The sequence below is a fragment of the Heptranchias perlo genome, chromosome 38 (assembly GCF_035084215.1).
Source record: "Heptranchias perlo isolate sHepPer1 chromosome 38, sHepPer1.hap1, whole genome shotgun sequence".
Taxonomy (NCBI): Eukaryota; Metazoa; Chordata; class Chondrichthyes; order Hexanchiformes; family Hexanchidae; genus Heptranchias; species Heptranchias perlo.
Window position 1 is genome coordinate 5,365,472 of NC_090362.1, and position 20,994 is coordinate 5,386,465.

General features: G+C 44.6%; 1 protein-coding gene across 1 annotated transcript in view; it reads right to left on the reverse strand.

Moving 5' to 3' along the window:
- cib2 (calcium and integrin binding family member 2) overlaps nt 1–20,994 on the reverse strand; it is a 125,729-nt gene that overhangs the window by 4,764 nt on the left and 99,971 nt on the right. The window contains exons 4-5 of the mRNA XM_067973247.1: nt 14,750–14,897; nt 8,825–9,020 (exon numbers count right to left, since the gene is read on the reverse strand). Of these exons, the coding sequence (XP_067829348.1) occupies nt 8,825–9,020; nt 14,750–14,897 (344 nt within the window). The remainder of the gene's footprint in view (nt 1–8,824; nt 9,021–14,749; nt 14,898–20,994) is intronic.

A 20,994-nucleotide genomic window follows, 5' to 3' on the forward strand; every position in this document is an offset into this window, starting at 1 on the left:
GCCCCTCCGTCTCCATCTCTCTCCCTCCTTCCTTCTCTCTCTGTCTGTTTCTCTCTGTCCCTCCATCTCCATCTCTCTCCCTCCCTCCCTCTCTCTCTGACTATCTCTCTCTGTCCCTCCCTCTTCTTCTCTGTCCCTCCCTCCCTCCCTCCCTCTCTCTTTGCCTGTCTGATCCTCTCTTTGTCCCTCTCTGTCTCTCACTCTCTCTCTTGGGCTTATAACTATAAGCTGAAATATTACAAACTCATTAATTCAAGAGGCTTGTGAGGAACAGCCAGTGGACAAGAGCTTCCTTGCTTTTTATTCAGAGGGCATTTGCAATTTCTGCCTCTCAGCTTTTTAACATGAACATCGGTGAAGGTGGTACCAGTGGAATCTCTATCCATACTAATATAATCAGCTATCCCAGTTAACTGCCTGGCTTTTTTACAGATCAAAGCATTACACAAGACATCGCCTTATTACACATCTTCTTTTGTTACTTGTTTTTCATTTCCTGTTTTGGTAAATAAAATTTACATAATGGGGTGATTTTCCAAGTATGTGTGGGCGGGAGGGTCCAGAATCAGAATCAGAAAATCAACCCTTTCATATTCAAAGTCTTGCATGTGGTACACACCGTCAAACCCCTTGTAACATTTTTTGTGCAATATTTTTTGTAATGTTCTCTGTAACGCTTAATCATAGTTAAATTTATTCTAACCTAGGCAAATTTATTCTAACCTAGGCAAATTTATTCGAACCTAGGAAAATTTATTCGAACCTAGGAAAATTTATTCTAACCTAGGCAAATTTATTCAAACCTAGGCAAATTTATTCGAACCTAGGAAAATTTATTCGAACCTAGGAAAATTTATTCTAACCTAGGCAAATTTATTCGAACCTAGGCAAATTTATTCTAACCTAGGCAAATTTATTCTAACCTGGTAAAATTTATTCTAACCTAGGCAAACTTATTTGAATCCAGGCAAATTTATTCCAACCTAGGAAAATTTATTCTGATCTAGAAAAATTGTATTTGAACCGAGGCAAATTTATTCTAGCCTAGGAATATTTATTCGAACCTAGGCAAATTTATTCTACTACATGTGGTTGGTTTATTGTTGTGTAGTGATTGATTCCCAGATTTGGTCCTGTTGGGGCAGGCAGAGAGATGGAAGTAAGTGAACAGCTCCAAGGGGAGGACTGTTTTTAAACAATGATTCTAACAATTCAAACTTTCTGCCTCTTGCATGCAGCTCCCTTTCTTATAGATACAAAATAATCGAGAACACTGAAGATAGATTGTTGCCTCTCCAACCTGGGCGTAAAGAATTGCCTGGGTGCAGTGTAAAGTGGAACATTGGGTGGAGGGGAGACTATACACCTGTACTGGAGACACCACACCTCACCTTGACCAATTTCAATGGTGGGCTCCATGCAGGGTGTTCCCCCTGCAAGGCTCTCCTCTCTATACTCCACCCAGGCGGTACTTCAGACAAAGACCCAATCATGTACATGTTAACTCCCTCTTCCCAAGAGCATGCCCAACTCCGCAGCATCTTCCAATGTGACCCATCAATCAAACAAAGCCAGGGTTCTGAAAAGCAGCCTGACTGTAACTGAGCCCAGGAATCTACATCAATCAGGGTACAGCCTTAAAGGGGACACACACTTGTTGGGGCTGCTCTCCGTGTCGCATTCCAGAGGGTAAGCTTCTGAAATGTGCCAATTGTTCACTTGTCCTTGGATCCCAACATTTCACCCTTCAAAGAAATGGCATCTTTGAGCTCCTCAGTCTCTGAAATGTCACGGACGCAGAGCCCCAACTGGGAGGCCAACCATTGCACTGCAAATCTTGGAAAATATAATTTCACTGATAATAACAATTACACAAGGGCTCATGGGGTTGGGGGTAATATATTAGCATTGCTAGAGGATTGTTTAACGGACAGAAAACAGGGAGTAGAAATAAATGGGTCATTTTCAGGTTGGCAGGCTGTAACTAGTGGGGTGCCGCAAGGATCAGTGCTTGGGCCTCAGCTATTTACAATCTATATTAATGACTTAAATGAAGGGACCGAGTGTAATGTATCCAAGTTTGCTGATGATACAAAGCTAGGTGGGAAAATAAACTGTGAGGAGGACACAGTCTGCAAAGGGATAGAGACAGGTTAAGTGAGTGGGCAAGAAGGTGGCAGATGGAGTATAATGTGGGGAAATGTGAGGTTATTCACTTGGTAGGAAGAATAGAAAAATAGAATATTTTTTAAATGGTGAGAAACTATTAAATGTTGGTGTTCAGAGAGACCTGGGTGTCCTCGTACATGAAACACAGAAAGTTAACATGCAGGTACAGGAGGCAATTAGGAAGGCAAATGGCATGTTGGCCTTTATTGCAAGAGGTTGGAGTACAAGAGTAAGGAAGTCTTGCTACAATTGTACAGGGCTTATGTGAGACCTCACCTGGAATACTGTGTACAGTTTTGGTCTCCTTACCTAAGGAAGGATATACTTGCCTTAGAGGTGGTACAACGAAGGTTCACTAGATTGATCCCTGGGATGAGAGGGTTGTCCTATGAGGAGAGATTGAGTAGAATGGGCCTATATTCTCTGGAGTTTAGAAGAATGAGAGGTGATCTCATGGAGACATATAAGATTCTGAGGGGGCTTGACAGGGTAGATGCTGAGAGGTTGTTTGCCCAGGCTGGAGAGTCTAGAACTAGGGGGCATAGTCTCAGGATAAGGGGTCGGCCATTTAAGACTGTGATGAGGAGGAATTTCTTCACTCAGAGGGTTGTGAATATTTGGAATTCTCTACCCCAGAGGACTGTGGATACTGAGTCGTTGAATATATTCAAGACTGAGATCAATAGATTTTTGGACTCAAAGGGAATCAAGGGTATACGGGGATCGGGGGGGAAAGTGGAGTTGAGGTTGAAGATCAGCCATGATCTTATTGGATGGTGGAACAGGCTCGAGGGGCCGAATGGCCTACTCCTGCTCCTATTTCTTATGTTCTTACAAATCCTCGAAGGTGGCAGGGCAAGTTGATAAGGCTGCAAAAAGCAGATGGGATCCTGGGCTTTATAAATAGAGGTAGAGGCCCCAATATTAACCCCCCTCCCTCACGATAGGCGAGAGAGGGTCGGGGTAGGGTTACAAATTTAAAAACCGAGAACGCACCCCCAACCCGTCACAAACATGCCCGTTGTGCTTTTTACGGCGATGGGTTATGTGTCGTGAACTTCATTAACATATTTAAATCAAGCTCTCACAGTGCAATTGGGAGCCTGATTTAAATTTAACAGTTGCCTCTTGGGTTTCCCAGGACTCGGGGAACCCAGCAGAAAAAGGGAGGCGGGAGCTGCCAGCTCCAGCAAGTAAGTGCCTTTTACAGCACTGCTTGTGGGCCAGGAGGAGCAGGAGTGCTCTCCCCGGCCCCTCTAGGAAGCCTTCGGCCTCCCCTCAGCCGAACACGGCCTCTCTCTCTCCCCCTCCTGGTGGTGGTCTCCCCACCCACCACCTCCCCAAGCCCCAATCTTTCCCTCTCCCCTCCCCAAGGGCCTCCTTAATCAGCCTGCGAATCCTCCTACTATTCTCCAAGGGAAGAGTGTGTGGATAGGAACAGAACATTGTGCCAGTGCTGGCCATTTCCTTGTCAGTGAAACCATTATGGGCCAATTTGGGGCAGGGATTAGCATCAGTTTCTGAAATGATTTACAAAGCAATTTCCTACAAGACCAATATATGCAGTCTTGCAGAGCAGATTAGTGAGTAAGTGCCAAGCCGCTAATGCTACCATTAAGCTAGTCAGATGTTCCCAGAGTCATAATTTCAGCATGATAGAAGGAAATGGCTGGCAGCCACGGAGGAATGCAAAGCAAGTGAGAACTCATGGTGTTTACAGCAGGTTGCATAGTGACAACCATTGCCGTCTGCTCAGTGAGACTGTTTAATATACAGCAGGCAGTCAAAGAAAGAACATGCATTTATATAGTGCCTTTCATCAGTGCTTTACAGCCACTGAAGTATTTTTGAAGCATAGACACTGTTGTAAAGTGGAAAACGTGACAGCAAATTTGCGCACAGCAAGATCCCACAGACAGCAATGAGATAAATGACCGGATAATCTGTTTTAGTCTTGTCGGTTGAGGGATAAATAGTGGCCAGGAACACCGGGGAGAGCTCCCCTATCCTTCTTTAAATAGTGGCCATGGGATCGTTAACATCCACCTGAGAGGACAGGCAGGCCTTAAGGTTAACGTCTCATCCGAAAGACGGCACCTCCGACAGTGCAGCACTCCCTTCATGCTACACTGGGAGTGTCGGCCTGGATTATGTGCTCAAGTCCAGGAGTGGACTCAGAGGTGAGAGTGATACCACTGATCGACCTACTCCGTCATAGCAGCATTCCTAGGGCCAATGATTTAGAGCCATTTTTTGTATGTGGCTTCATTGTCCACCTAAATAGTCACTAACAGAATTGTGAAGAATGTTAAGAGATAAGATAAAAAGGGCCCTTTGGAACTGGTCTGAAAAGAAACAACATTTCACTGATATTTTTACGTTATTTTTGCCATTTTTAAGTTGTGCTATTTTGATGTTTTCCCTCCAAAAAAGGGAAAGATGGGAAGAATTTTCTATTTTACTCACCTCCCTGACCCACAGCCCAAAAGCACATTGGCAGCCAACAGTTCCATATTACTTTCTTTTTCTATTACTTTGGGGAAACTCAAACATAATGCAGCAATATTAAAATCAGGCAAATTAAATGTGATATCGTCAAAGTTACAGAAGGCATCTCTCAAGGGCTGAGGCGTTATCAGGGTTTTTGTTTGGATTAACCAAGAAGTATAGACCAAATAATTACACACCAAATTGAGTGGGATATGAAGGGATTCGCAAAATTTCACATGTTCCCCCCCCCCCCGAAGATTTATTGGAGTTATTAAAAAAATAACCCTGGTGTGACTGTGTTCTAAACAAGCCAGGGCCTCTCAAAATGGCTGCAGTCAGACACATGGCCAAAGGCCTGCAGCATTTGAAACTGGACACCTTTCCACAAGGGCAGACAGGGATTTTTTTTGAACAATGCAGGGAGACAAGCAGTTGCATTCACGCCCTGAGGCAAGCCATCAGAAGTAATCCCACCTAAGGTGAACCATCAAGGAACATTCAGGAACAATGGAAAGCAGTTATGGAACTCATCAGTACAGATACCGGCCATTATGTAAATGGGCCAGAGATTGGGGTCCTTTGTCTTACGTTTTCGTGCTCAAATCGAACAATGGAGCAAGCTGATGAGGCACGAAAAAAAAAACCTGATACCGGGAGGATATAACTGGGGCTTCCCAGAATCTCTCTCTCTCTTCTCTTCGCCTCTTGGCCCGGTGTCCTGTCTGCCTGCTAGCAACTAAGAAGGAAGGCCATCCAGTAAACCTCGCAACCACATGTCGACGGCAGCAGCAGGGCACAGGGGCCAGGCCTTTTCATCTGTTTCACCGGTGAGCATTAATTTTCTGGCCGCCACAAGACAACCTAGCTCGGTGTAAGGGTGGGAGTTAAAGGGGTATTGCTAGAATTGTGATTTTAGAATTTTCCCTCGATGTGTCCGTTTCCTCCACCCCGTTAAGTGTAAGACTGTATTGCATCCATAGCGATTTCTTTAATCTTCTGTATAATACTGTTTACCTTGTAGTTTTAGTTTTCTTATTAATAAACATTGGTTTTCCTTGTACCAATCCACTGGTCTGTTCGTCTGTCCTTGTTACGGCCCGATAAGTCCTCAGCTCAGAATCAGGAAGGGAAAAGCGATTCGCAACCGCACAGCGGGCAGGGCAGCTCAGGAAAAACATAACTGGCTGACCTATAATAAGCCCGAGAAACAGTAAAAACCCCTTACAGATGGCAGGGGAAACAGTGGGCAAAATCAGATGCTGAAGCTGACCGCTATCTCCCTGCCCTGACCTTAAAGTGGCCTCCTCTCCCTCCATTTTCCCTGATCCCATACCTGCTGGAGGCCTTGGTGCCAATTTGCTGCAGTCCTCATTAACCCTCTAATGATCCCTCCTCCCTCTTCCGGTGCTGCAGCCCTGGTTCTGCTGCAGCACCACCTGGATCTTCCTGGGGGCCAATGGTGAGCTCCTGTTTGCTGGCGGGGATCCCACTGGGAGCAGGCCATGCAGAGATAATGACCTTTGACCCAGGAAACGGGGTCGAGGCAGCAATCAGAAGTCCCAGCCGGTCCCTGTAGTGGCAGATTAAGGAAAATCCAGCCCGTTTTATCTTCCCTTTAGAACTACAGCAACTGAAGTAGTAAATAATATTTATTTGATAATACAGATCATATTTATGAATGGATCAATGTATATTTATGAATCGGTCTATTGTATATTTATGAATGGATCAATGTATATTGATGAATGGGTCAATTATATATTTATGAATGAATCAGTGTATATTTATGAATGGGTCAATGTTTACTGATGAATTGGGTCAATTATATATTTATGAATGGATCAATTTTATATTTACTAATGGATCAATGTATATTCATGAATTGGTCAATTGTATACTTCTGAAAGGATTAATTGAACATTTATGAATGGATCAATGTATACTCATGAACAGGTCAATTATATATTGATGAATGGATCAATGTATATTTATGAATTGGTCAATTCTATATTTATGAATGGGTCAATTATAAAGTAAGAATGAAACAATGTATATTTAAAATGGATCATTGTATATTGATGAATGTGTCAATTGTATATTTATGAATGGATCAATGTATATTTATGAATGGGCCAATTGTACATTAATGAATGGTTCAATTGTACATATATGAATGGATCCATGTTTATTTATGAATGGATCAATAATATATTTATGAATGGATCAATGTTTATTTATGAATGGGTCAATCATGTATTTATGAATGGGTCAATGTCTATTTATGAATGGATTAATGTATATTTAAGAATGGATTAATGTATATTCATGAATGGATCAATCATATATTATGAATGGATCAATCATATATTTATGAATGGATCAATGTTTATTTATGAATATATGATTGATCAATTAACTTATTTTTAAAGAAAGAACAGTTAGAAGGGATTGGGTTAAAATAGCACGGAAGGAGGCCGTTTGGCCCATCGTGTCTGTGCCAGGTCTTTGAAAGAGCTATCCAATTAGTCCCACTCCCCCACTCTTTCTCCATAGCCCTGCAAATTTTTCCTTTTCAAGTATTTATCCAATTCCTTTTTGAAAGTTATTATTGAATCTGCTTCCACCGCCCTTTCAGGCAGCGCATTCCAGATCATAACAACTCGCTGCGTAAAAAAATTTCTCCTCATCTCCCCTCTGGTTCTTTTGCCAATTATCTTAAATCGATGTCCTCTGGTTACTGACCCTTCTGCCAGTGGAAACAGTTTTTCCTTATTCATACACAGTGTGTGTGAAATGGGCTAAGGTCATCCTTGGGTAGATAGGGAGAAATGTGGCTGGATGGGGTGATGGAGTCGGTGAGTGAGCAGGGCGGTGGACTCTACCGTGGGTGCTGAGGAGGGCTTCCACCTTAGTTGGGGAAATTTTGACTTATCCGTGACAGACAGTCTGATAGCGCAGTGGGTCAGAAGATTGCGGGCTTGAGCATCACACTAGGATTTGAATGTATACTCCAGGATAACACTTCAGTGCAGTGCTGAGGGGGTGCTGCATTGTCAGGAGGGTCTGCCTGGGTGAGAGGCTAAATCTACGGCCTGTCTGCCCGTTCAGCTGACTGTTAAATGGAAAGGTAGTAGGATGTTGGGGAAGATCAAATAGGCCTAAGGGCTTTCTTCCTTCAAGCCTATAAAGTTTCCAATTTCTAATAAAATAAATAGAGAACGAATTGACAGAAGTAGATAAACTCCTTTGTTGTGTATAAAAGTTAGATTCTCTGTTCATATTTTGCGAGTTCAAGATAATTAGCTAAAAGCAAACAACACTCAGACTGGAGTGGGACTTGAACCAACAACCTTCTAACTCACAAGGTAAGAGTGATACCCACTGCGCCACAGTAGGTAAGATGATAGCCTGTTGATTTTTTTTTTATTCATTCATGGGATGTGGGCGTCGCTGGCGAGGCCGGCATTTATTGCCCATCTCTAATTGCCCTTGAGAAGGTGGTGGTGAGCCGCCTTCTTGAACCGCTGCAGTCCGTGTGGTGACGGTTCTCCCACAGTGCTGTTAGGAAGGGAGTTCCAGGATTTTGACCCAGCGACGATGAAGGAACGGCGATATATTTCCAAGTCGGGATGGTGTGTGACTTGGAGGGGAACGTGCAGGTGGTGTTGTTCCCATGTGCCTGCTGCTCTTGTCCTTCTAGGTGGTAGAGGTTGCGGGTTTGGGAGGTGCTGTTGAAGAAGCCTTGGCGAGTTGCTGCAGTGCATCCTGTGGATGGTACACACTGCAGCCACAGTGCGCCAGTGGTGAAGGGAGTGAATGCTTAGGGTGGTGGATGGGGTGCCAATCAAGCGGGCTGCTTTGTCCTGGATGGTGTCGAGCTTCTTGAGTGTTGTTGGAGCTGCACTCATCCAGGCAAGTGAAGAGTATTCCATCACACTCCTGACTTGTGCCTTGTAGATGGTGGAAAGGCTTTGGGGAGTCAGGAGGTGAGTCACTCGCCACAGAATACCCAGCCTCTGACCTGCTCCTGAGGAGCCATGTAAAGAATTGCACCCCTCATAATCAATCTGACGTATCATCTCCACTAATTTACTGTCAGTCGCGTGCTATCTATGCCACCAAACACCAACAGCGCTACTAATTGACTTTCCTTATTCTAATGTACCTGAGAAAATCTGGTGCTCTGCTGATCATATTCTCAAAATCCGGATAGTTAAGTTTCCCATCACCATCCAGGTCAGCTTCTTCGATCACTTTCTCGCACACCAGCGTCACCTCCTCGGCAGCGAGCTCCTCTCGTGTCAGCTTATTGAGGGTCTTCTCCAGGTCCGATTTGCAGATGAAATTGTCCGTGTTGAAGTCTGTTGGAGTTAAATGCAACATATCGAAAATGAACATTTGAAAACGATGGGGAGGAAAAGGCCAACTGGTCCATCAAGCCTGCCCCACACTTACGATACCTGGAGCATTATAACTGGGCACTTCCTCCAACCCCTCCCCTGCAGCCATGTAATCTCCTGGGAGAGGCAAAAGGGGAAAAATAACTGGACAATTGCTGTCTGACCCCCTCAGGCCATCGAAACCAATCCAGGAGATTGCCTGGACCAAGTGTACTTTTTTAGTTAATCTACTTACCTTCTATATGACGCGATCTCTGCTCTAGTCGGGAACCAGTCCAGCTCCCTCTTGAAAGTTGCCTATTTTCATGCATGAAGTCCTCCCACTATAATAGCCAGCAACCTGAGGGAGGCCAATTGCTCTATTCAATGCCAAGGTGTGAATCCGATCGTAGAGTTGCTGTCGAATGCACTGAATTATTTTATGATGGCCTGTTTGGAATTTCGCAGGACTGGTTGTTTGGAACGATTTACTCCCAGCACTGGTTACAGTTTATCTATATAACAGCGACTGTCCTTCCGAAATGATTGATTGGCTGCGTCGTGCTCTGTAAATGGAAGCTCTTTCTTACTCATTGGTGAATTTATCACCAGTGAGGGAGCAGCTTTGAGAGTAGACATTTCCAACCCACCAATCCCACCAAAATCAATCAGGCAAACCCAGTAAAGAAGAAAAGAAAGAACGACTTGCATTTATATAGCGCCTATCACGACCTCAAGACGTCCCAAAGCGCTTTACAGCCAATTGAAGTGTTGTCATTGTTGTACTGCAATATCCTACAAAGAGCAATGTGATAATGACCAGATAATCTGTTTTAGTGATGTTGGTTGAAGGATAAATATTGGGCAGGGCACCGGGGAGGACTCCTCTGCTCTTCTTCGAACAGTGCCATGGGATCTTTTACATCCACCTGAGAGGGCAGATGGGGCCTCGGTTTAACGTCTCATCCGAGAGACATTGCTGCGAGTCATGCCAGGCTCATTTTGCTGTTATTGGCACGTGAGATTGTGGGCAAGAACGTCACGATCCGAGCTTGAACAAAGGGTCGTCAAGTGCGCTGTTGAGGCCCACTAGACCTGAAGTCACGGTTTATAATGTGGGATTGCGTTAAAATGGCCGAATTGCGGCTGTGGAAAGGGAGGCCGACCAGCGCCAATCCTGATGGATCCCCATAGCTGGTATCAGCTGAGCAACACCCCTTTAAGAAGATGGCACCGGAGGGATAATTTTCCAGTTCATGTTGCCAGCGGGCAGCATTCCGCTTATCGGGAAATTGAAGACAGGGCATCCGTTAACTCTAACGGATGGATTAATAGTGGGCACAGCGCCAGTGAATTCCTGATATGAGCAGGTGATGGGCAAGGATTTCTTCGAGCAGTGCGAACTCTATGTCATAACCTGACCATACCCCCTATCAAACCCACCTTTTCTTTCGAGTTGGACATCTCTAAGACCTGCAATCGATACTGCTAGATAAATTCTTATTGCAAAAATACACTGAGAAATGCTTTGGTATTATTGGGATAAAACGCGTCCTTTTCAATGTGTGTGGTGAGATGGTATTTGTAAAGTTCTCCATACCAAACCTCAATCAGAGCAGATTTTTTTGTTTACAGTTGTTGCTTGATTTTCATAGAATCATAGAATGGTTACAGCACAGAAGGAGGCCATTTGGCCCATCGAGCCCGTGCTGGCTCTTTGTAAGAGCATTCCAGGTAGTTTATAGGGCAGGGAGCTGGTCCTTGAAGTCAAGTTCCATTAAATTAGCCTTGTAACTCCTGGTATAACCACTACTCGATATAATCATGAGGTGGTTCAGACAAAAATCCAGATTCTGCTGCTCTGATTTGTCAAACTTAGCCTGAATAAACTCGGTTTGGTGATACTCACTCAAGAAAAGTGTTCAGTGCGGTCAACACAATTAACCCAGCAAAAACAATGTGCTTTCACTTTGCTCCCACCTTGTATCCATCAGCCATTTTGCGAAGGTTCCCCGTCCCCCCATAAAATGGTGATTCCCGAGGTTGTCAATGAGTTTAGTTCGCCGATGGTCTACGGCACTGGTTGTGCTATCAGAACACCGATCGTGTTGCAGAGTCAATCTTTAAAGTCGCACTTAGCTTGGAAATTTGGCTTTTGGAATTGGTTTTCAACCAACCAATCACATAGTTGTCTTCAACCATCCAATCATAGGGCTGTTTTCAACAAGGTGAATTGCACCTCCAGAACTGACAGCATTCAAACCGAAAGGTTTAACCTCTCGTTGCTGTACACCTCATAATATTCATTCCAAATACACAAACATACATATACAGAAAGATATGTATACACAAATATACATATACACAGACATACATATACAGAAACATACATACACAGAAAGATACATATACACAGGCATACATATACACAGACATATATATACACAAACATACATATACACAAACATATATATACACAAACATATATATACACAAACATACATATACACAGACATACATATACAGAAACATACATATACACAGACATACATATACAGAAACATACATATACACAGACATACATATACAGAAACATACATATACACAGATATACATATACACAAACATACATATACACAAACATACATATACACAGACATACATACAGACATACATACGCACAGACAAACATATACACAGATGTACATGTACATAGACATACAAATACACAGACATACATATACATAGACAAACATATACACAGACATACAACAGACATTCAAATACACAGATATGCATATACACAGACATATATGTACAAAGACATAAATACAAAGACACATATATACACAGAGATACATATACACTGAGATACATATACACAGACATACATATACACAGACACACCCTCATGGTCACTGGATTGTCCCTCACACCCTCACTCCTGTCAGTGAGTTGGCTAAATGTCAAGTGATGTTAAATGAGCTTTCTCACACAGCCAGCATTCTGTATTAATGACTGTCTCTCTGATATAAACGATCAGCCCTATCACAACATCACGTTCAGTACAACTCTGAGAGCCCAAAGTCACTATCACTCTCTTTAAACTAAGTAATTTCAAAAGGAGACAAACAGAAAGAACGAACTGAACTTGGAGTTAATCAGGGTTCTCTGTAATTTAAAAGGGTCACTATTGGCAAGACTTTTTTAAAGATTACCTTGTGAATTCACCTTTAATTTCAATGTAAAGTATAAAACCTGCATCACCACATGTCACTGGGTTTGTATCACCGTGACACCACCTCGGAATTCTCGCTCCCCTGTGCCATTTATTTATGGGGGGGGGGGTTTCTCACAAAATGAAAACCAATACCTCACTCTAACTGCTGGGGGAGTTGAGAACAATCGGTGACACACCCAGTCCTACAATTTCACCTCACTTTTCATCAATCAAACCATGAGCTGAGGGAACAGAGTTGCCAAAGTGGCTCGTTGCCAAATTCAATCATGTCCTTGTGGGAAACCCATCCCGATATTGAATTCTCTACCCCAGAGGGCTGTGGATACTCAGTCATTGAGTATATTCAAGACTGAGATCAATAGATTTTTGGACACTAAGGGAATCAAGGGGACTGGGCGCGATAGTGGAGTTGAGGTTGAAGATCAGCCATGATCTTATTGAATGACGTAGCAGGCTCGAGGGGCCGAATGGCCTACTCCTGCTCCTATTTCTTATGTTCTTATGAATCCCGTCTGTAAGAATCACTTTCAACGAAGTTATTTTCGACCTCAAATTTCAGTGTAGATACAGATAGTGCAGGTGAGGAGGCTTTTTTATTCATTCTTGGGATGTGGCGTCACTGGCAAGGCTGCCATTTATTGCCCATCCCTAGTTGCCCTCGAGAAGGTGGTGGTGAGCCGCCTTCTTGAACCGCTGCAGTCCGTGTGGTGAAGGTGCTCCCACAATGCTGTTAGGTAAGGAGCTCCAGGAGAGGTCAGAGACCAATGACCTGGAGAGGTCAGCGACCTTTGACCAGGAGAGGTCAGTGACCTTTGACCTGGAGAGGCCAGCGACCTTTGACCAGGAGAGGCCAGCGACCTTTGACCAGGAGAGGCTAGCGACCTTTGACCAGGAGAAACCAGTGACCTTTGACCAGGAGAGGCCAGCGACCTTTGACCAGGAGATGCCAGTGACCATTGACCTGGAGATGCCAGTGACCATTACCTGGAGATGCCAGTGACCATTGACCCGGAGAGGTCAGCGACCTTTGACCAGGAGAGGCCAGCGACCTTTGACCAGGAGATGCCAGTGACCAATGACCTGGAGATGCCAGTGACCATTACCTGGAGATGCCAGTGACCATTACCAGGAGAGGTCAGTGACCATTGACCCGGAGAGGTCAGCGACCTTTGACCAGGAGAAACCAGTGACCTTTGACCAGGAGAGGCTAGCGACCTTTGACCAGGAGAAACCAGTGACCTTTGACCAGGAGAGGCCAGCGACCTTTGACCAGGAGATGCCAGTGACCTTTGACCAGGAGATGCCAGTGACCATTACCAGGAGAGGTCAGTGACCATTGATCCGGAGAGGTCAGCGACCTTTGACCAGGTGATGACAGCGACCATTGACTAGGAGAGGCCCACTGATTTACATTCTCATTGCCCACTTGGGGTATACACAATGGGGAGTTTGTATAAAGAATGCAGTGAATCCAAAACACAGAACACAGCTGTTCGATATTTAATAGTAGCCCCAAATAAATGAATGCTTAACAGATTCACATTTGGAGATATGAGAACCATGCACTGCAGTGAGAAAGACCCCTATGTGTCCACGTAAAAGAACAGATTTACATAGAAGCAGATGGGATTCCCAGAAGGGCCTTTTAAACCAACAGGGATACACACCAAGCCTGGGAGTGGGGCCTGCAGATGCGTCAACTCCAAATTACATCCTGGAAGGGGCGATTTTAACTCCTGGTGGGAACAGGGTGGAGGGGGCCAGTTAAAACGGAGTAGCTGAATTACCCGCTCCGTCCCCAATCCGTTGCGATTTTTAAAATGCCTGAGTCGGGCAGGGGCCTCATACATTTATGCAAATAGGGGTCCTATTACGTCAACCAGACCCCGACGCCATTTTAACCAGGAAGTCAACGGGACTCCGACAGCGGGAACCCCGTGAGGTAAGTTTAAAACTTCCCTTTGTGAGGGCAGGAGAAGCAGGAGTCTCCATCCGGCCCCACAAGGGCTGCGTAGGCCTCCCCGCCCCGGACTCCACTGCCCCCCCCCCCCACCTTACACACAATGCTGACCGACCCCAGAAGCCCAGCCCCCGCATGGACCTTGGGCCCGAAGCTCCGGCCGTCTTGGTCGGGGTTTTGTCCAGCGACATGTCAATGAGGCCCGACCGTTAAAATCTGCCAGACTTCCGCCAGGCCGCATTCCCGCCATAGAAGATGCAGACTGAATTTATAAGAGATTATTTATAAATGTATAAGTATAAAAGCACAGACTAGAACATAAATATTACAGTGACGGCAGGAAGTGTGACTATTGTAAGTCTATTTTTAAATAGAAGAAAGGTTGCAAGTTTCATAAATCAAAAGTAACTTGTATTCTGGGTTTGGGTGTCTGATAGACCTGTCTCTAATTTCTGTGTCTGTCTCGTTCTTTGTTTTGCTTTATTGAAAGAAAGGAAGTGGTTACTGTACCGTAAATTTTAAAGGCGTAGATGGCCTTCAGCTCTCGGGGAGCCATTTCACTGAGCACCGAGAACATGTCCACAAAGTCATTGAAGCTCAGGTTCCCCTCACCATCCTCGGAAAACGTCTTCACTATTTGGTCTTTGAACGGATTCTCCTGCGAAAACAGAGAGCCGTGATTTTACACAAAAAACCTTTCAGCTCATTTCCCTCATTACCATTCTCCTCACAGTATTCATTCTGAAAGGGTTAACCCCTCATTACTATACCCCTCACAGTACTCATTCTGAAAGGGTTAACCCCTCATTACCATTCTCCTCACAGTACTCATTCTGAAAGGGTTAACCCCTCATTACTATACCCCTCACAGTACTCATTCTGAAAGGGTTAACCCCTGATTACTATACCCCTCACAGTACTCATTCTGAAAGGGTTAACCCCTCATTACCATTCTCCTCACAGTATTCATTCTGAAAGGGTTAACCCCTCATTACTATACCCCTCACAGTACTCATTCCGAAAGGGTTAACCCCTCATTACCATTCCCCTCACAGTACTCATTCTGAAAGGGTTAACCCCTCATTACTATACCCCTCACAGTACTCATTCTGAAAGGGTTAACCCCTCATTACTATACCCCTCACAGTACTCATTCTGAAAGGGTTAACCCCTCATTACTATACCCCTCACAGTACTCATTCTGAAAGGGTTAACCCCTCATTACTATACCCCTCACAGTACTCATTCTGAAAGGGTTAACCCCTCATTACTATACCCCTCACAGTACTCAGTCTGAAAGAGTTAACCCCTCCTTACTATACCCCTCACAGTACTCAGTCTGAAAGGGTTAACCTCTCATTACTATACCCCTCACAGAACTCAGTCTGAAAGGGTTAACCCCTCCTTACTATACCCCTCACAGTACTCAGTCTGAAAGGGTTAACCCCTCCTTACTATACCCCTCACAGTACTCAGTCTGAAAGGGTTAACCCCTCCTTACTATACCCCTCACAATACTCATTCCGAAAGGGTTAACCCCTCATTACTATACCCCTCACAGTACTCATTCTGAAAGGGTTAACCCCTCATTACCATTCTCCTCACAGTATTCATTCTGAAAGGGTTAACCCCTCATTACTATACCCCTCACAGTACTCATTCCGAAAGGGTTAACCCCTCATTACCATTCCCCTCACAGTACTCATTCTGAAAGGGTTAACCCCTCATTACTATACCCCTCACAGTACTCATTCTGAAAGGGTTAACCCCTCATTACTATACCCCTCACAGTACTCATTCTGAAAGGGTTAACCCCTCATTACCATTCTCCTCACAGTACTCATTCTGAAAGGGTTAACCCCTCATTACTATACCCCTCACAGTACTCATTCTGAAAGGGTTAACCCCTGATTACTATACCCCTCACAGTACTCATTCTGAAAGGGTTAACCCCTCATTACCATTCTCCTCACAGTATTCATTCTGAAAGGGTTAACCCCTCATTACTATACCCCTCACAGTACTCATTCCGAAAGGGTTAACCCCTCATTACCATTCCCCTCACAGTACTCATTCTGAAAGGGTTAACCCCTCATTACTATACCCCTCACAGTACTCATTCTGAAAGGGTTAACCCCTCATTACTATACCCCTCACAGTACTCATTCTGAAAGGGTTAACCCCTGATTACTATACCCCTCACAGTACTCATTCTGAAAGGGTTAACCCCTCATTACCATTCCCCTCACAGTACTCATTCTGAAAGGGTTAACCCCTCATTACTATACCCCTCACAGTACTCATTCTGAAAGGGTTAACCCCTCATTACTATACCCCTCACAGTACTCATTCTGAAAGGGTTAACCCCTCATTACTATACCCCTCACAGTACTCATTCTGAAAGGGTTAACCCCTCATTACTATACCCCTCACAGTACTCATTCTGAAAGGGTTAACCCCTCATTACTATACCCCTCACAGTACTCAGTCTGAAAGAGTTAACCCCTCCTTACTATACCCCTCACAGTACTCAGTCTGAAAGGGTTAACCTCTCATTACTATACCCCTCACAGAACTCAGTCTGAAAGGGTTAACCCCTCCTTACTATACCCCTCACAGTACTCAGTCTGAAAGGGTTAACCCCTCCTTACTATACCCCTCACAGTACTCAGTCTGAAAGGGTTAACCCCTCCTTACTATACCCCTCACAATACTCATTCCGAAAGGGTTAACCCCTCATTACTATACCCCTCACAGTATTCATTCTGAAAGGGTTAACCCCTCATTACTATACCCCTCACAGTACTCATTCTGAAAGGGTTAACCCCTCATTACTATACCCCTCACAGTACTCATTCTGAAAGGGTTAACCCCTCATTACTATACCCCTCACAGTACTCATTCTGAAAGGGTTAACCCCTCATTACTATACCCCTCACAATATTCATTCTGAAAGGGTTAACTTCTCATTACTATACCCCTCACAGTATTCATTCTGAAAGGGTTAACTTCTCATTACTATACCCCTCACAGTACTCATTCTGAAAGGGTTAACCCCTCATTACTATACCCCTCACAGTACTCATTCTGAAAGGGTTAACCCCTCATTACTATACCCCTCACAGTACTCATTCTGAAAGGGTTAACCCCTCATTACTATACCCCTCACAATATTCATTCTGAAAGGGTTAACTTCTCATTACTATACCCCTCACAGTATTCATTCTGAAAGGGTTAACTTCTCATTACTATACCCCTCACAGTACTCAGTCTGAAAGGGTTAACCCCTCATTACTATACCCCTCACAGTACTCAGTCTGAAAGGGTTAACTTCTCATTACTATACCCCTCACAGTATTCATTCTGAAAGGGTTAACCCCTCATTACTATACCCCTCACAGTACTCATTCTGAAAGGGTTAACCGCTCATTACTATACCCCTCACAGTACTCAGTCTGAAAGGGTTAACCTCTCATTACTATACCCCTCACAGTATTCATTCTGAAAAGGTTAACCCCTCCTTACTATACCCCTCACAGTATTCATTCCGAAAGGGTTAACCCCTCATTACTATACCCTTCACAGTATTCATTCTGAAAGGGTTAACCCCTCATTACCATTCCCCTCACAGTACTCATTCTGAAAGGGTTAACCCCTCCTTACTATACCCTTCACAGTACTCATTCTGAAAGGGTTAACCCCTCCTTACTATACCCTTCACAGTACTCATTCTGAAAGGGTTAACCCCTCCTTACTATACCCCTCACAGTACTCAGTCTGAAAGGGTTAACCCCTCCTTACTATACCCTTCACAGTACTCATTCTGAAAGGGTTAACCCCTCCTTACTATACCCCTCACAGTACTCAGTCTGAAAGGGTTAACCCCTCCTTACTATACCCCTCACAGTACTCATTCCCCACGAGCTAACCCCTCATTATTGTTCCCCAGTGCTGTTCTGATGAGGATCTGACTTCGCGCCCATTATGATGCGTAAGACGTGGAGCCTGGTTGAAAATATTAATGAAGGAAGAGAGTGGTACACGGTCAGAATCTCAACTAGTCCGGAAGCTCAATCAGTTTCAGATACATTTTTATGAAAGCAATAAAACAGGAAGATGTAAGTATCTCGGAAGTTCAAGGAGAGTTAAATTAGATGAGAGGACACGACCCCTTAATTCACCTTTACAGCAAGCAATTAAAAATAAATCTTCAATTTGTAATAACAGATTTTACATTATGTAATTTAATTTTGTTCTGCACTGGCCGATCTCTCGTTCGAGAATGAGACTGGATCACCCAGCCTTCGCCGATTGAGGCGAACTCCACCCTGGGGTGGGAGATTGTGAAGCTGTTCGCAGTGAGACCCTGCTCCTCACTCTCACTCCAGTGCTCAGTGCAACCATCCGGTTAGAGAATTGTTGTCAGGTCAGTGCAGGTCATAAACAAAGAGCTTAAAACCCACAAGCAATAAATAAACAGTACGCCTGTCAAATGCGGTACTGTGGTGTGTGTTTTCCAGGAACGAGAACAAATTAGCGTTTGCTTTTAGTGTCAAAACCAATGTGTGAGAATGAAGCCCAAATTAAGCATGTGAGTAGAATGGTGTCTCCAAACTGAGGAGGGGCCATTGAACTGTTTATCAACGGTCCAGTCCCCTTCACAATTAAGATAAAGCCCACACGGTCCATTCTTGCTAATCGATCATATACTCGGGACTTAATTGATTCAATTCTGTAACATGGGTGCTGTTTGGGCCCTCACCCCCTCTATCAATGGTTGAGTCCAGTGTGGTATCATAGTCACACTGATGGTGAATCGGAGGACGTCAATAAAAGTCACACTTCATCAAAGAAAGCATGAAAAAGCAAAGAGGCATCAAGTCAGAGGCAAGAGCTTCCACAGAGCAGGGAAGAGGAACTTTCCACTTTGCGGGACGGGAGGTGGGGATGGGGGGGCCTGGGGGGAAGGAAGTGGGCGAGCTGGCTTATTGCCTGCCCGACTCGGCCAGAGCACATCCTGGTGAATCTTCCAAGATCGGGGAACTTTAAACATTCTTGGCAGGCTCCTGGTGGGGGAATCCCACGTTGGGAGAGGAAGAAATTGTCTGCAGGCAATTCCCGGTTAACCAGAGCACAGAAATGGGATCGACCGTGGGGCAGCGGGAGGACAATCTGAATTTGTAAAAATATTTCAAGCTTCGCGGGATTCCAGGGTGCAAATCGATCGCTCTGCGATTGATTACAGTCCTGAAGGGGCCTTCTAAAATGTAAATATCTCCCTGCCAACCAAAGGCAGTAGTTCCCTGCTGTGGCTCAGTGAGTAGTGCTCTCATCTCTGAGTCAGAAGATTGTAGGTTCATCGTCCCACTCCAGAGACTTGACCACAAAATCTCTGCATGACAGTTCAGTGCAGTACTGAGGGAGTGCTGCACTGTCAGAGGTTCTGTCTTTCGGATGAGACACTAAACTGAGGCCCTGTCTGCCCTCTCAGGTGGATGTAAAAGATCCCATGGCACTATTTTGAAGAAGAGCAAGAGTGTTCTTCCGGGTGTCCTGGCCAATGTCTATCCCTTAACCAACATCATAAACAAATTATCTGGGTCATTGTCACATTTGTGGGATCTTGCTGTGCGCAAATTGGCTGCTGTGTTTCGCTACATTACAGCAGTGACTGTACTTCATTGGGACATTGTGAAAGGCGCTATATAAATGCAAGTTCTTCCTTTTCTTGTGTCCAATGTTGCTGTGACAATAATGATGTGAGATGTCCTGTAGAATGTCATCCCGTCATTTCGCCCACTTTGATTTCTCCACCGAGGTACATCCATTCTGTAGGGTTTTTAATTTCTGACATTGAGCGGAGACAACCACAGAAACCGGTATCGAGATTATCAATCTTCGATTCCCGAACGACAATGAGTAACAGTTCAAGATGCTACTCGCAAATGCGGAATACAGGCTGGACAAGCCATTGTTCTGGGAGAGCCTGAGTATCTACCAAAGTGACTCTTCCTTGTCCTCTTCAACACTCAATGATTAACTACTCTGCTGAGATGTCTCCACCGGTGCGGACTCAATGGGCCGAATGGCCTCCTTCTGTGCTGTAACCTTTTTATGATTCGACACTCTCCTGTTTGCAGCGCCTCGTTCTGCCCTTTTATACAGCGAGCCTGATTGATAACTTATAAGGAGATGTCTCTCTGGCTTCTTGCTACCATATAAGGAGTTGCTTTTTCCTCTTGTTGCATAAAGTTGCAACCGTTGTGATCTTTCTTCTGCTTTTGTTTCCTGATACGGTTAAACTTTTAGCATCAGACAAAGACCAAACGGTTATCTGGTTTTTTTTGGCCTCATGGACTCAATTTCCCCCTCACTTTCTCCAGGGATGGAAAGAGCTGCAACCTTCTCACATCCCAGTCCTTCAGGATTGCAGGAGCGATCCCGGTCGTGCCAGCTGGACGGTGGCAAAGAGAAGCTGGGCGATACCCCAGGTGGAGAAAAGGAGGGAAAACTAAGAGTGCATGGCACTACCATAGGCCTCCTGGTGTCTGGTTTCAGCATTCAGGTCACCAGCCGGGAAAAGTAAGTGCGGCCCTCAGGAAAGTAAACGTTTAGTGAGCACGGAACCGTGGAGTTTGCTTCTAAAAGTTAGCTCAAAGTGGTCATGGTGCAGGGAGCAACGAGCAGTGGATGTTGCTTGCACATGGGGCCACAGACTGGCCTGCAACCATTTGTAGAAGCATTTCACACTCCTG